The 14,416-nt window shown below is 39.7% G+C and overlaps 1 protein-coding gene across 6 annotated transcripts in view; it reads left to right on the top strand.

Moving 5' to 3' along the window:
* Window positions 1-4,626: 4,626 nt before the first annotated feature.
* The window catches only part of PHACTR1 (phosphatase and actin regulator 1), a 297,287-nt gene continuing 287,497 nt past the window's right edge, over window positions 4,627-14,416 (top strand). For 2 of the 6 annotated variants that reach the window (XM_015617568.3, XM_019005618.2), the window contains exons 1-2: window positions 5,613-5,779; window positions 6,985-7,102. In XM_015617568.3, coding sequence (XP_015473054.1) covers window positions 7,042-7,102 — 61 coding nt within the window. In that variant the 5' untranslated portion in view covers window positions 5,613-5,779; window positions 6,985-7,041. Of the gene's footprint in view, window positions 4,928-5,612; window positions 5,780-5,801; window positions 5,917-6,984; window positions 7,103-14,416 lie in introns of those variants that run through there. The other 4 variants (XM_015617571.3, XM_015617569.3, XM_015617573.3 and 1 more) reach the window with 4 other exon arrangements.

Genomic DNA, 14,416 nt, shown 5'->3' with positions numbered 1-14,416 from the left:
AATTGTGTTATTTGAGAACTACACCTTATAGATTCATTAATAGTTCATAGTTATGTCTTTGCCTTACATAAAGGCAGTTGGTAAAAAGTTGTTTGATTTTGTTCTAGCCAGAATGCAAGTCTCAAATTTTTATTGAATATAATCATGTTACTATATTTATGTCCAGTTGTTCAGTTACTTTGGAACTGTTTATCCAATTTAAACCACTAACCAACTAAAACCAAGCTTATGAACTATCTGCTTTCAGTGCAATTTCTCAAATGCCATCAGGAGACTTTAAGCTTGCAGTTGTTCCCAGTTTCCTGGTGATAGCTCTCCTTTTCTTCCAAGGAAGGTTAAGACTGAGACAGTACTTTCATTAGTACAAAATAAAGGCATTTCCTCTTATATATTTGGCCAGTCACATTATCTTGTGCTGGGGGATTGCTCAAGTTTAGTGACTGCTCAGTCCCAGAAGGATGGATGATTTTATAGCCTTTGTTTCCAGTAGCTGACTTAGATCCTTTTACAGTTCCTTTGCCAGAACTGTAAAGGAGGATGTATTGTTTATTACTTCCTGAAGTAATAAACAATGCATCTGCCTACTTAACTGCTGAATGCTGGTGGGGCAGTGAAAACAGGCTTACACAAATCACCTATTTTACTAGTTTTCTCCACTTTCCTTGCCACAGGTAGCTCTGTGATTCACTATTTCCACCAAGTCGCTCGGGTGAGAGAACTAGAGAAAGTTCCTTTTCTTCCATTCCTGTCTAGCTTGTTATAGAAAAAAAATAATCATGTAATTGAGGAAAATTATGAAGGTCTATTAAAGCAGAAGAATTTCTGCCTGTATAAGGATTAGAGGAAATAGGCTTTAACGTACATTCTCTCCCAAATTCTCTCTTCTCTGTTTATCATATAATTATGACTTCAATTTCTCCTCCCTCAAATGAAGGCGTATCAAACTGCCATACATCATCTTAGAATAGGCTTTTACTATGCAGGATAGCTAACCTTTGTTCTCAATGACAGCACTTTAAAGATCTTCTCAACTTGCAACTTCTTGAACTTCTTGTTCATGACGCACGATGCTAGAGCTGCCTCCTTTCAAGCTCATCTTTTCTGCACTGGACTCTATGCATTTCTTGCTTTGGACCTAAACAACAAGAATGTGACCGTGATGCTATGAAAGCACTGCCCAACCTTCCACTGATCTCAAGAGCCAGAGCTACCTTTACATTCTCTTTAATGTTTCTGGATATTGATAACTTTTATGGCAGAAGCATTAAAAGTAAATACTGTGCCACTGGAAGTACCCTCTTCTGGATATCTCTCTTTAAATTCCTCTGTGGTTTCAGCCTAAAGATCCCAGAATGGATTAGAATGGAGTTGTACAAAATTTGTAGAAACTTCTGAAAGCATCAATTTTAGTCTCTCTCCCTGTAAAGAATCTGTGAACCTCATTTGAATATTTTTGTCTTTTGCTGTTTGTTAGTACATCATAATATCTGTCTTGCATTACAAATAAGAAATAGAGAACATATTTGTGTCCTAATTTTGGTAGCAATCCTCTCTTTTTAACACATCTAAGTACAAGACTAATAATTATAATTTAAAAAAGCCCATTCTTCACAGCTTAGGGGCTTAAACTTTTATATTCTTCCTTTATTCTGAATGTATCCCTCAGGAAACAACTCTCTGTAATAATCACCTTGCCTACACTTCTTCAGTCACACATTACATTCTCTCTCCCACTTTCTTTCAGGTTAATATTAGTGTTTGTCAGCAGCAGACTCTTTTTTCAAGGCTCTGAGTCATTACAGTAACAGTTATGCTCTCAATAGAGAGTTCAGGGTAGGAAAAAACCTCAGCCTAATGCCTACATGTATCTGACTGTTAAAGAACCAGAAGGCTACTCACTCCTTTCTCACTCCTTTTAAATGCCAAGTGTTCCATTACATTCCTCTTGAGATTTTGGGAGGGTTTTTTGTTGGCTTTCTTTTTTTAATTTGGGAAAAAGTCAAATGTGATGTAGTAGGTTACTAAAGCTCACGATCAGGAATTTTGGCTTCAAATTTTTCCTAAGTGTGACAGGTTTTTTTCCAAGTATTTCTCTAGCAGAGTTCGACTGGTTGGTATAACGGTCTAGCTCACAAAGCATTCAGTCTCTGTCTAGTCCTATATAGATACCTGTGTGTCTTTAGATTAGATACAAAATCACTTCACCCATTATCCTAAACAGGGATCTATGCTGATAAGAGATCCAGTCAATAGCAGAGGTTTTGCAAGTTTGGCTTCAGGCCTTGACAGAGCACAGGTAAAACAGAGAGCTAGAGTGTACAGTTTCTGGTTCTGGCCACTGCTGCCCTTCACTGTCCTGTCCCTTGAGATGCTCTGCTGTTCTTTGGAAAACAAGTCAGAGTACACAATGGACTCAATGGACTGTGCTTTAGCGTGAGAGCTGTGCAGAACTTTCCCACTGAGCCTCAGGGATATGTGAAGCCTGATCTGGGATCATGCTTAAAACAGATCTGTTTCACCGTCATGTTTCTTTAGACATACAGGCTTTTCAGCTCAGCTGGATTCCTTTTTTTGAGGGTTGAGCTCTTCCTGGACTGTGGGTCAAATCTGAGCCCACACTACCATCCTAGAGATTTTCTAATCAGGTAAGCAAGGATTTCCCTCATGGTGATGAATGCTACAGAAGCATATAAATATATAGGCGCTGTTACCTTTCTTGTTGCTAAGTGCTTCCTAGTCAGAAAGAGCTCTTAGCAGTTGTCAGAAATGCTTCACTATAATTTAAAATAAACTGTAAATGCCTGAGATGGATGAAAGTATCAAGATGGATGATCTTGCAATGGTCAGCAGAGAGGCTGCTGGTGATTTCAATGACTTTGCTTGCCAGTCATGGTTGAAAATGACAGTGCATATTGAAAGGGACATAACAAAGAGGATCAGGAGGATACATCAAAGGGTAAAGGATAGGTGCTATTAAACATTCTCCAGCTTGCAAGCTTTTCATTTTTCCAGTTTCCTTCTGAGAGATTGTGTCCCGAGGAAAAACCGTAAGTACTCCATATTGCTTGCAAACAGGCAGATATAATCCTTGGAGTGAGTGATGCTCCTGTCTCTCATTTTCCTTCTGAGTCTCTGAGCTGCCAGCCTCTCTTCTTTTTCCTGGTTGTATGTTAAAGAATGCCAGCTGGGCTAAACAGGCAATTGGCCCCTGTTCCACAAGATAACAGATCCAATAATTATCAGAGGCCAGCTTGGAGGGTCAGTTATATAGCTATATAGCTATACAGCTATTGTTCAGTAGTCACCATGGCAAATACAAACCATCCAAAATGCAAAGATGGAGATGCTAGCAACTCTCAAAAATGCAAAGAAAGCAGCTTGCAGTGTTCTTCTGATTGCTTTTGCTTTAATTTGTGTTTAGGAATGAAAACGTTTTTCACATCTCTGAAAACAGGAACACAATTTGGTAAACCAGATCTTCCACTAAGGTGGCACAGTGAGACACCTACTCAATTCAACTATATTTAGTGGAGTGTCAGTATAGGAACAGCCATACCAGACTCTACTTGGAGTTCATGTAGCTTCTCCTTATCTTTGACCCCGTCTGGGTGCTCTGGAAAGGAATATAAGTCTTAGGAATGGGAATCCATGTAGTAATCTCTTCATGGGGATTCTTACTTTCTAACCTGCCCCCAAAAAAACCCTGTACTCTGGGGGCTTATTCATCTTCTTGAGTTTCTTCTTAAAAACAAACAAATGACAAAAAAAAACTATGCTTCTTAATATATAGTTTTCTGATACTAAAAAAAAATCCAATCTTTGAGAACCAGCAGTTTTGAGCACCAGTAATATTTGGTGGCAATGGAATTCAGAAGACATTTATATCTGACCTTTTGAGTAAAATATCTGCAAAAATGGGAAAACTAGGTCTGATTGCTTATTGACACTTCTCTCGACCAGCACTCTTGAGTTTAAATTTATCAAAGGATCATTTTATCCCTGCCCTCTTCAATTTCTTACTCATTTCCAAAAAGGCTTTGGGGAACTTCTCAAAGACCTGATGGAAAAAGCAAGGTCCTGATCCTCTTGTGAGAGAAGCCCATGCAATTTAATACCATGGCCCTTCTTAGCCCCTAGTGCCTGGCTTGGTCAGAATTCCAAACTATGTGCAGTTTCAGTAATGCTAAACTAGATCAACTGGAAGCCACAAAGAGATAACTGCTATATCTCAGTTTATTAGCTATTCAAGCTCACTTTTAAACTTTTAAAAGGTAAATTATAATTGAAAATATCTCAGTAGAAACATATTCTGCTTTCATGGTCTATGGTTATGCACGTTTAAGCTATCATGCCATGACACTCTGCCCCTTGATTTATATTTTTACTGATGCTTTGACTGAGTGGTTTGTTGCCATGTACTGCTAAATGAAGGAAAAATCAAAAACTGCATCAGACAACCACTCTGTATTTCATTCTAGAAAATAGCTGGCAATTATAATTACTCACCATGTTTCTGGCTCAGAATAAAAGTGGCATTGCACAAAAAAACCACACTGAACATTCATCGTGATTAGAAAATGCTCCATACCTTGGAGTGCAGTGGAGACATAAGAATAATTTTAAATGCAAATTAAATTGTGGGGGTAGCAAAGAGAACAGATAAAAGACAGTAAAACAAAGCCTTTCACTTTCCTCAAATTAGCAGGCTAATGTAGTATAAAAAAAAAGCAGTTCTACTCAGATCTGTGCTAAGAGCTTTCATTTCATCATAATATAAAACAGCAGATCCATCACCTTTCTCTATTCAGTACTCTTCATTTCGAGGTTGAAGTGAAAATTAGAAGCTGTTCTTTCTGGCTCACAGACTGGGTTGCATTTGCTTAGTCTTATTCCATGACAGTAGGATGGAAAGAGGTCAGTAACACTGGTAAGTACTTCTGCATCTGATTTTATTTATTTATTTTTAAAATCTTTCGCTGCTCTGGCTTTTTGTCAATGTGCATTTTCTAAAAAAAGCTACATTGTGTATTTTGTAAGAGGCTGTATCTTATGCAGAAATGCAATGATTCCTTGAGAATGCTTATATCAGATGTTAGAGCTCCTTCACGAATGAATTATTTTAAGTAGGAATTCTGTAATAGGAAAGGTTTCTTAATATTCTATATATTTCATAACATCACTGAAATATTTTGTATGTTGCTTTTCTGTCTGCCTTGTCCAACAAGCAGTACCAGATAAGAAATGAATCTCTTCTCAAGATGTTACTTGCACTATATTCATAGCAAAACAATCTCATTACCCTTATGGTAAATGATGAAGTAAGCAGGTATTTTACTTAGTGAAAGCAAATTCTTAGATAAAACACAATGTTAGGTTTAAATTTAACCATTATGAAACATTAAAAATATCTCAGAATATGAGATGCAACAAGGAAGACTGAAGTGTAAAACAAATTCTTAAGGAAACTTGATATAGATTTTTTTTTTCCTTGGGAAAGTTTTTATCAAATCAAAATCAGGGGCTAAATTCTTTAGTATGAAGGGTGAGGGGGTGTGGGGGAGATGAACGTAGTGTCACCTCCTGTTGCTAAGTAACAGCATCTCCTGGCCATTTTTATCTGATAAAGGAAGTCCAGTTGACGTTATGCATTATTCATCAGAGTTCCAATCAAACAATCAAAATTGTTTGCTTACACTGGGGACATTTAGTAAGATCAAAGAAACCCTCCTTGAAACTACTGGAGCTTACACCACTGCCAGACAGCCCTTGATACTCTGCAGTAAGTATCATTTCTGCTTTGGGAGTGCTACAGTAAAGTGAATTGCTATGGAACGTAAAAGTTTTCTCATCAGGACAGACTTCTGAATTTTAAAAGGACTGCATGTTGATTGATGAGAACTGAATCAAAGGAAAAAGGTAAAGCTTTGGAAACCTGGTTTTCTGATTTTTCACTGCAAAATTTAAGGAATTACTTGAAGCAAGAGTCAGACTCCCTGCTCCAAACCTTTTTGTTAGGTTTGCACGGAAAAGAACTAGAGGTATATTTGTCCGTCTGTCTTAAAATACACATTGTTCAGAGTTGTTTGCATGCTTATGATTATATGCTGTGGTGAACTGTGGTGTGGGTGAGAGAACGAGGTTGAGTGTTTTCTGCAAATCTTGGTTTTTCTATGTGAGTTTTTAAGAGTAGAATAAAATGCAGAAGGTAGTAATGAAGCTGGAGAAGGGTCACAATATTTTTCCAGGAACTCTGCTGGAGTATAGGCAAACATAATTCAGTGTACATCTTGGAGAGTTGTAATCTAGGATCTCGGCAGAGCTGAGCTTCAAAAGGATGCCAAAAATATGAACCTTAGCTACAAAACAGTTCTAGAAGTACCCTACCATTCCTTAATGATTGCTCTTACCACATATTTTAAAAATGATGGTGGTGTGTTCTGCTCCTACTTCTGGTCAGCAAGAGGAGAGAGGGAAGGCAAGGCTGGCTTCTGGTCCATTTAGGTGGAGTGAAATATCCAGAATATTGTGTCTTCCTTTCTAGTGCAGCATTTTGGCATAAGTGGCAAGAATGCAATCTTTGATGTAGTCTGTTATAGTAGTGCCTACTCGGAGACACTGGCTGGGAATCTGGTTAAAGGAGGTCCCTGTCTGATTTTCTTTTCAAGAGCAAATGTAACGGGCAGATGAATCCAAGTATGTGTCTTAAGAAACGGAGACTGTGACTAGAATACAGGTGATTGTACTAGGAAGATACTAGGAATCTTGCTAATATTGCAGTAGCACTTTTCTTTTTTGTCTTTAGACAAGGGTTTGAATCAAACATTCTAAAAGAGAAAAGGATGCTTATGAAGTTCTATGAATAGTGACTTGAAAATACTTTGACCCTAATATGCCAGATGAAGTACTTTAGTGACTGCCTACACAGTTCTTTCCACAAAGAAACCCACCAGCTTTTTTCTCCGACATCTCTGTAATCTTCTCTAGGAATCTGACTGATCGTTCATACCGGAGTATCGTACACAAACACAACGCACCTTCAAAATGGACTACTTTTTGGATGTCGAGTCTGCTCACAGACTGTTTTACAGTCAAGGAGCCCAAGGTAAGAAACTCTGGCACTAAAAATTACTAGTTTAACTGTACAGGTAAAATGTATGGGGCCAGATAGGGGCCAGTGATCGACATGAGTGTTGAGAGGGCACCGGGTAAGGCCTTCAAAATGTATGGGCTTTAAAAGGGACTACAAGAAGAAAAATGGTGGGGTTGATCTGCCCTCTCAGAGGATAAGGAAGAACTGTGAGAGATGCTGGGTGTGCTGCAGGAGTAAAAAGAGCTGCCAGGATCCAGGTTCTGCTGTTGCAGAACCCAAATGGACAAGACAGCAATGGCCTGCAGCTTGCTGTGTTAGCCTGTGGTGTCCTTTCCCTTCCTCCTTTTGCTTCTCAGTGCTGTCAGGATCATAAGGTAATGTTATTCTGGAAAAACTGGTTTGGAAAAGCCCTGAGGCAGTCCCCCCACATGGTGGTTTGCAAACAGCAGCTCTCACTGGTCTGCCTTGTCCCCTGTGAAATGCTGGCCCCCACAGAGCAGCAGCAGGGTGAGAGGGGAAGGGTAAACAAGATCCACTCCTTTAATGTAGTTGAGACTTTGAGACTTTGAGACTTGTTCACGACATAGATGATATTTTTGGTAAAGTCAGTTCACGTTTTTCTCACCAGCTCTATATTTGGAGAAAACTTGCACTTTCAGAGAGAAGGGTGTTGTTTTTTTTCTTTAAACTTTAAACACCATATTAAATTCAAGAAAACTGTAAGAGCTAACTAGCTCTATCAGCCATTTCTGCTCCTACATACTGCCTGTTTTTTGAAAATGAGATCCATTTTTCTTCCACAATTAATTCCATTGGTTGCTATCATATGCAAAGTCTGGACAACAGAGTTTGGCCTTCCCTCTGGAGGCCATTCTCCCAGACCAAGATGTAATCCACCCATGGGATGCCACTAACCCATGATAGGAGCAGTACCACCTCTAACCTTTGGCTCAGCTGAGGTGCTGCTGCCTAGCACATGCTGTGCTGCTTAGCTGCTGCCTCAGTTGTTGTGAAACATTTTTACCAGTTGCAGTCTTTCTTGTCACAACACAGCTTCCTGCATTAAGAGAAGCAAATACTAAGCACCACAAAATCAGGGAAAAAAACAGCTGAGGGCAATGACTGGTTTTTTATTCTGCATCTCTAAAATGCATCAAACACCAGGGCATTGCTACAGAAGTAATATTGAAATATGTTCTTCAACCCTCTTTGAGCAAAGAGGTTGGCCTAGATGACCTCCTGTGATCCCTTCCAACCATAACTGTTCTGTGATATCTCTATGGAAACAAACCATTTCTATTCCATTGAAACTAAAATTCAGGAATATACATCTTACTGCTTTATGAAACACAGCAAATTATCAACATCATCCAAATGCTCTGTGAACTGCAACATACAGAGGCAACTGTGGAAGAAAGAATATGTCTTCATGCAATGAAAGTCTATTACAGTCATGTGCACAAGGTGACTAGTAAGGGTTGTGCAGGTCACCTTCACTGTAGCTATTTCCAAGCAGGCAAGATTGAAAAAACATTATCCTACCCATACTTGGAGAAATTATATTGTTAGCACATATAGAAATGTTTGTACTGATCAGTTACTAAAATCCAAAACAAGGAAAAAATCCATTATGCAGAACTGTATTCCTTGATACAAATGTCATCAGCAGGGGGCTGACCTCTAGATCTGTTATGTGAACTCTATCCCTTGGCCAAAACAAATAGGAACTATCACTGAGACTTGGAGATTTTTTTGTTCCCTTGCTTGTGAATGTTTTATGAAAGTCACCAATTACATGCTTTCTCTGCACCCTAGACCCTAACTACTTCCACAACTAGAAACATTGATAGAAAATCCATGCTGCACTTAGGCTCTGTCCCCTTCCACTTTTCATCTCTCTTGTTGCTCCTTTTACTGCATTTCCCACAGCTCCTGCTTTTTGCATCTCTTACCTCTACATGCTTGAGGCGAGGCCTCTTCCCCAAACTCTTGTAACCTCCCCTCTCTTCATATTCCTAGTCAGCTGCTCTCCAACAAGCTGAGTGCCAGCAGAGAAATTGCTCTGAGCACAGAAGAGACAATGCTTCTGCTTTACATTTTCAAATGCTGCAACACAGCAGCCCCCTGGCACCCAGGAAAGGTGCTTGAGGGGAAGAACGGATGAACAACTGCAGTGGCAGTAGGATGTGAGACAAAATGTGGCCTGTGCAGAAACATTTCAGGAGGCTTTCACTGAGCATCTCTGAGGTGCCACAGACAGCTTCAGCAGGCCAAATAATAAGCCTCTGGAAGAATAATAATCATCAAGCTTTTCTGCCGTAAATGCCTTTTTCACTGTCTATAGCCCCAAACTTCTAAATATCCCCTTTCTCTCAGCTACTTTAGCCCCAGTACAGAAGAACTATTGAGTATGCATTCATGCTGCCTATACAGCACTGCTAACTCCTCTTGCCCTTGTATCTTATGCCAAATTTTAAGGGTGTCTTCCAAAAAACAAGCACTTCTATATGAGATAACAGCTTGATATCTCCAAACATAGGCAAAACCAACATATTTCTTTCCTTCTCTACCTTCTGAGGAATGGGCTAACTCCCTTAGCTTTAACTTTCTGAAACCATCCCCAAGACACACTGAATGTGAGGCACTCATCTGCAATAAATAGCATAGCTCAAGTAGCTTGTATGGAACTGAATAAAAGGTCTGCAAGAAAGCATTGTCAACAGATCTGCCTAATGGGATTGCAAGTAACTATTTGACATTGATATAATAACACGATGCTATTAGCAAATTGCACTATCAAACGGCATGTGTATATGCATTAAAACTGCAATAAGAACTGAGTGAAAGAAGGCGATAGTATTCTGCCTTTTAATTAGAAACAACATCAGAAAACAATATATGTATTATTAGTACTGTAGTTATATTATTATATTATATATTAACAGAGCATTACAAAGTGCTCTGTTTACAGAATGTAGAATGGGAGTTTATGACCCACTCAGCTCTTCTGTGAGATTTGAAAATCTCAACCCTTTAGTACTCCAGATCAAGAAAAAAATCTTTCCAGTGTTTTTACATTAATGACATGACAATGTTACAAATGGCAGCAATAAAGCACTTATTCTCATTTGTAGCCATTCCTTGTGGGTGGAAGAGAAGGGAAGGAATAGGACTACAAAATGTTGGGAAGGAACTCAAAGAGCTATGATGTCACTGACAACTGATGACATCAAATTCGACCTGTCCTGGGGTCTTGTGTAGTTGAATGTGTGATACTCTGACCTCAACAAACAGACTGAGACGGGGCTTTATCCTCCAGCAACTAATCCACCAGTTCTCTATGCCTTACTGCCTGCACTAATGCCCACACCTTGTTCCTAGTCCTGCAGAAAGAAGCAAACTGCCTTTGCTGTTTTAGGGTAGGAGGAGAGAGGTGTTACTTTATGAGCTGCCACCTCTCCCATCCTCTCCTCTGCAGGAGCAGCCATCACCTCACTTCCTTGGGCTGAGCACAGAGCAGAGAAATGCATGCCCATTCAGGCTGTATCTGCTGTTCAAACAGCTGTTCCCTGTTTCCTTCAAGGAAAGTGAAGCAGGAGGAATGGAAAAGTCACAAAGCTGGATCTGGCAGTAGGATTAGCTAGATTTAGAAAACTTGGTAAATGAAGCCAGCTGGCTGTAGTCTTCAAACACAAGCCAGAAATATCCTAAGCTCTGCAGCCCTCCTGACTGTCTCTTCTGTACTGTATGTTGGAATCTAGGAGCTGGTGGGATGTCCTTGCCAAGTGCGTAATGCCTGGTGACGCATCTGCAAATCAGAAACAGGGAAAGAAAGGACTGTGATCCCTTGGATCCAGCCTCTTGCCCTTGGAGAGCCTGAATCTGAAAGCTAAGCATGAAGCTAGGCTTCCATTTTCGAAAAAACCTTCACCTTCTGAAGAGTCTGGAAGATACTGGTTGTTCTTGGCTGCAAATGTATTCTAAATACAAATCATTCACGGCTTTCAGCTGCAAGGGCTGAAAGATATAATGTGGCCTGGAATAGGATTTAGCTCACTTATCCCTTAGGTGACCTCAGTGAAGATTTTTCCACCTAAGAGTTCTAACTAGCTTGGCATGTATCAGATAAAAAGTAATTTTAAAAGCAAGGTTCACCTAATCTTAGACATCTTCCTTGGGTTAATAGAAGTCTTGCCTCTATACTGATTATGAAAGCCTAGACAGTGAACTTGAGTGAAATATATCTGTGCTAATGGCATTTGTTTGCATAGTGGAATGGTGTGTGGACAGGCAAGATAGGATCTAATTCAGCAAAGGGAGTAATTTCCTCAGAAATGGGTAAAGTTGCAATCCAGAGCTGTAAATGTACAGATTCCATCTTGGCTGTAGCCATGTCTTGGAGAGACATCATTGATCTTGAAGTTCTATATGAAAGTTATGCTTTCAGGCATGAAAAGACCTCACATTTGATAGAGCTGAGCAGGCAGGCACTGAGGAGCAGCAGAAGTGAACAGCTCCATGAGGAAAAGTAAACCCAGAGTCACTAAAAGAGGCAGCAGCCTCACCTATGAGGTAAAGCATGGCAGCACACGAGCCAAGCAGGTCTGGTGACAGTCACCAGGTTTAGTCAGGAGTCCAGATGACCAGACAAGTCCATGGATGATGAGGCAGGAATGAGACTAAGCAGGACATGAAGTCAGCAGTCTGGATGTGGATCAGTGAGGAATGTAGCCAGCCACAGGCACAGCTGCAGCCTTGCTCAGCAAATGGGCAGTGGCCACAGTGTAAGAGTAACTCCAAAATCAGGGAGAAAGCAGCTACTGAGGCTTCTTGCTTCCTTCTCAAGAAGCTCCAAAGCTGGTCAGGGCCTCTTAAACCTCTCTCTCCAACAGCTGTACCATGTCAAAGTACCTGCCTTGAGCACAGCCAACTTCACTCTGTGCAAGGAGTCATACAGAGCTGTTGGTACCTAGCTTTTGCCTAGGCTTCATCAGGATTGAGAGCTGAGGAGCCCCTCCCTACCTCCCTTTGTATACAAGGGGGTTGAGCCCCATGATGAACTCTGAGAAGAATAATTCCTGCCTAGTATGTTGCATTTTGGTACTACCATAAAAGGGGATTTGCCCATCATAGACAGCACTTCACACTTTTCTGCAGCCATGATCTGAGGGAAGGCCCAAGACTCAGCCTCTCTTGGTGCCTCTAGCAACACCACACCACAGTCTGACAGCATGGGCTGCACAGTGTGTTGTCAGGATGCCACTCTGGGCTGCAGGCATCCACCTTTGCACCACAGTGGGACTCTCAGGTCCCTGCTGGGAGTTTGGCTTCAGCTCTCACACGACTTCTGACTCAATCAAATAGTTTCTAATTCCCTGGAGAGCTGTGCGTTCATTTTTCCAGTCTTACATCCTTTGGCATCTGGAGGGCACACCAACTTAAAATTAACTTGTTGATTATTTTGAAGATTCTGCTAAATTCCTTGAAGTTGCTTGCTAGGCCATTTGGTAAGAAACACTGCACCTATTTAAATAATTGAACAAAACCCTCTTGAAGGTTTATCTTAAAGTATCCATTGTACCTATAAATAAGTTACAGATACACTTACATTAGGTATGCTTTTATTGGTTGCAACATTCCTGTAATTTATTTGATTAATTTACATTCATCAGGAGCATGAGTGAATAAAAAATGGAAAGGAAAAAAAAAGGAAATAAAAATATAGTACATATGGCCAGGGATAACAAGTTTGTATGGACACACAGGCCATGACTGATCAAAAGATTTCAGGGAATCATCTTTCTTGAAAAGGTTTAATAAAGTACTCTCAGGTATAGTTTTAATTCCACATTTTTCTGTTACTCTATGTTTCCACAATATTTATTTCACTGTGCTTCATTTTTGCTCATTTACTTTAATTCAGTCAGTGCTGATTCATTCTAGATGTTTGATTTAATCACTGCTGACTCTTCATTGCTACTGTCCTTCACTTTTGCATATTAAATTGGGTCCAGTATTTTATAAAAACATATTGCTGCAGAACTCCCAGATCCTAACCCAGAATTCTTCCACTCTAGATGTCCCTCTATCCACCAAAATTTTATGATTAATCCATCCAATATGTTAACATATTTTCTAAGTTATGATAGCTTTCAGGTCTTTTTTATTCATGTGATATAACTAGTTCTTAGACTGACATCAATAGAAGAAGAGTTAGTGACATCAAATGTGCACTCTTAATAAAATATCCCTACCTTCAAATACCATCACGAAACTGATCAACATTAACCTTTTCATCGTCCTTTTCAAACTTTTTGAACCCTTTCCCCACCTCCTATTCTGGCATATCCCCATTATTGAGAACTTCAGAACAGCCTATGCCTTTGGACACAGAGAAACAAGCAAGTTTCACCTAAAATGTACAAAAAATGCTAGTTAGGCATATTGTGCATACTTTTACCAAATACCACGAACCCACAGAACAAATGTGTGTGTAAACATGGATATCTTTTCTCATGGGTAGTGCTGTTTTCAACCCTTGGGCCTGTGGTTGAATACGAGGTATCTATGTACTTTGTTTCAGATTACTGATGTCCATCAAGACAGATTTCAACAGCTTTGCTTTAGAGACACAGAGCAATCCATATGCAAGTGCTTCTGTGTTTTTATGTGGGAGACACAAGCCTATAAATCTTTCTTCATAAATGACAAATTATGTCCTCTCCACATGTTCCACCCTCTGCCTCTCCTGCCACTCATACTCCATTTCCCAAATCTAATCCTTCAAATGTTGTCCTTCCTTCTTTTAAATGCAACTGATAAAGTGAAGAGGAATTAAACCAGACCAAAAGATCTTTTTTCCTGGTAAACATTCAGTTGAACCCACTGCCTGGTTTGTCTTTAAGGAAGAATATTCACAGCCTAATAAGGTTTCTTTAGCGCAAGAGGAGTATCATATGCTAGATGAATCAAAATGTACCCGAACTCATATTTTTAAAACTTCCATTTAGCTAAAAATACATTTCTGCATGCATTATCTACATGCAGATATGTTACATCATGGTGAACCCTCTCCACAGAAGCATGAAGGAGAACTGAGTAAGATCTTTCTCTAGCAAAGTAAGATGTTTGTCTAGCGAAAAGAAGCAGCAAGGAAGAAGAATCCTATTCAATCAGCAAGAGTAGGACTGCAATTAAAATATTTTCATAGGTATTTTACAAAGTTGTTCAAAATTTGCCCTGAGAAATGAGATTTTCCTCAGAAAAGACTTTAAGATTTCTGATGTAAACCAGCATCCCCCTTGTGGCTATTTCAGTGTTATTTGA

Source organism: Parus major, chromosome 2 (genome assembly GCF_001522545.3).
Source record: "Parus major isolate Abel chromosome 2, Parus_major1.1, whole genome shotgun sequence".
NCBI lineage: Eukaryota > Metazoa > Chordata > Aves > Passeriformes > Paridae > Parus > Parus major.
The sequence above is the reverse complement of the archived record's forward strand: the minus strand, read 5'-3'. Positions and strand labels throughout refer to the sequence as shown.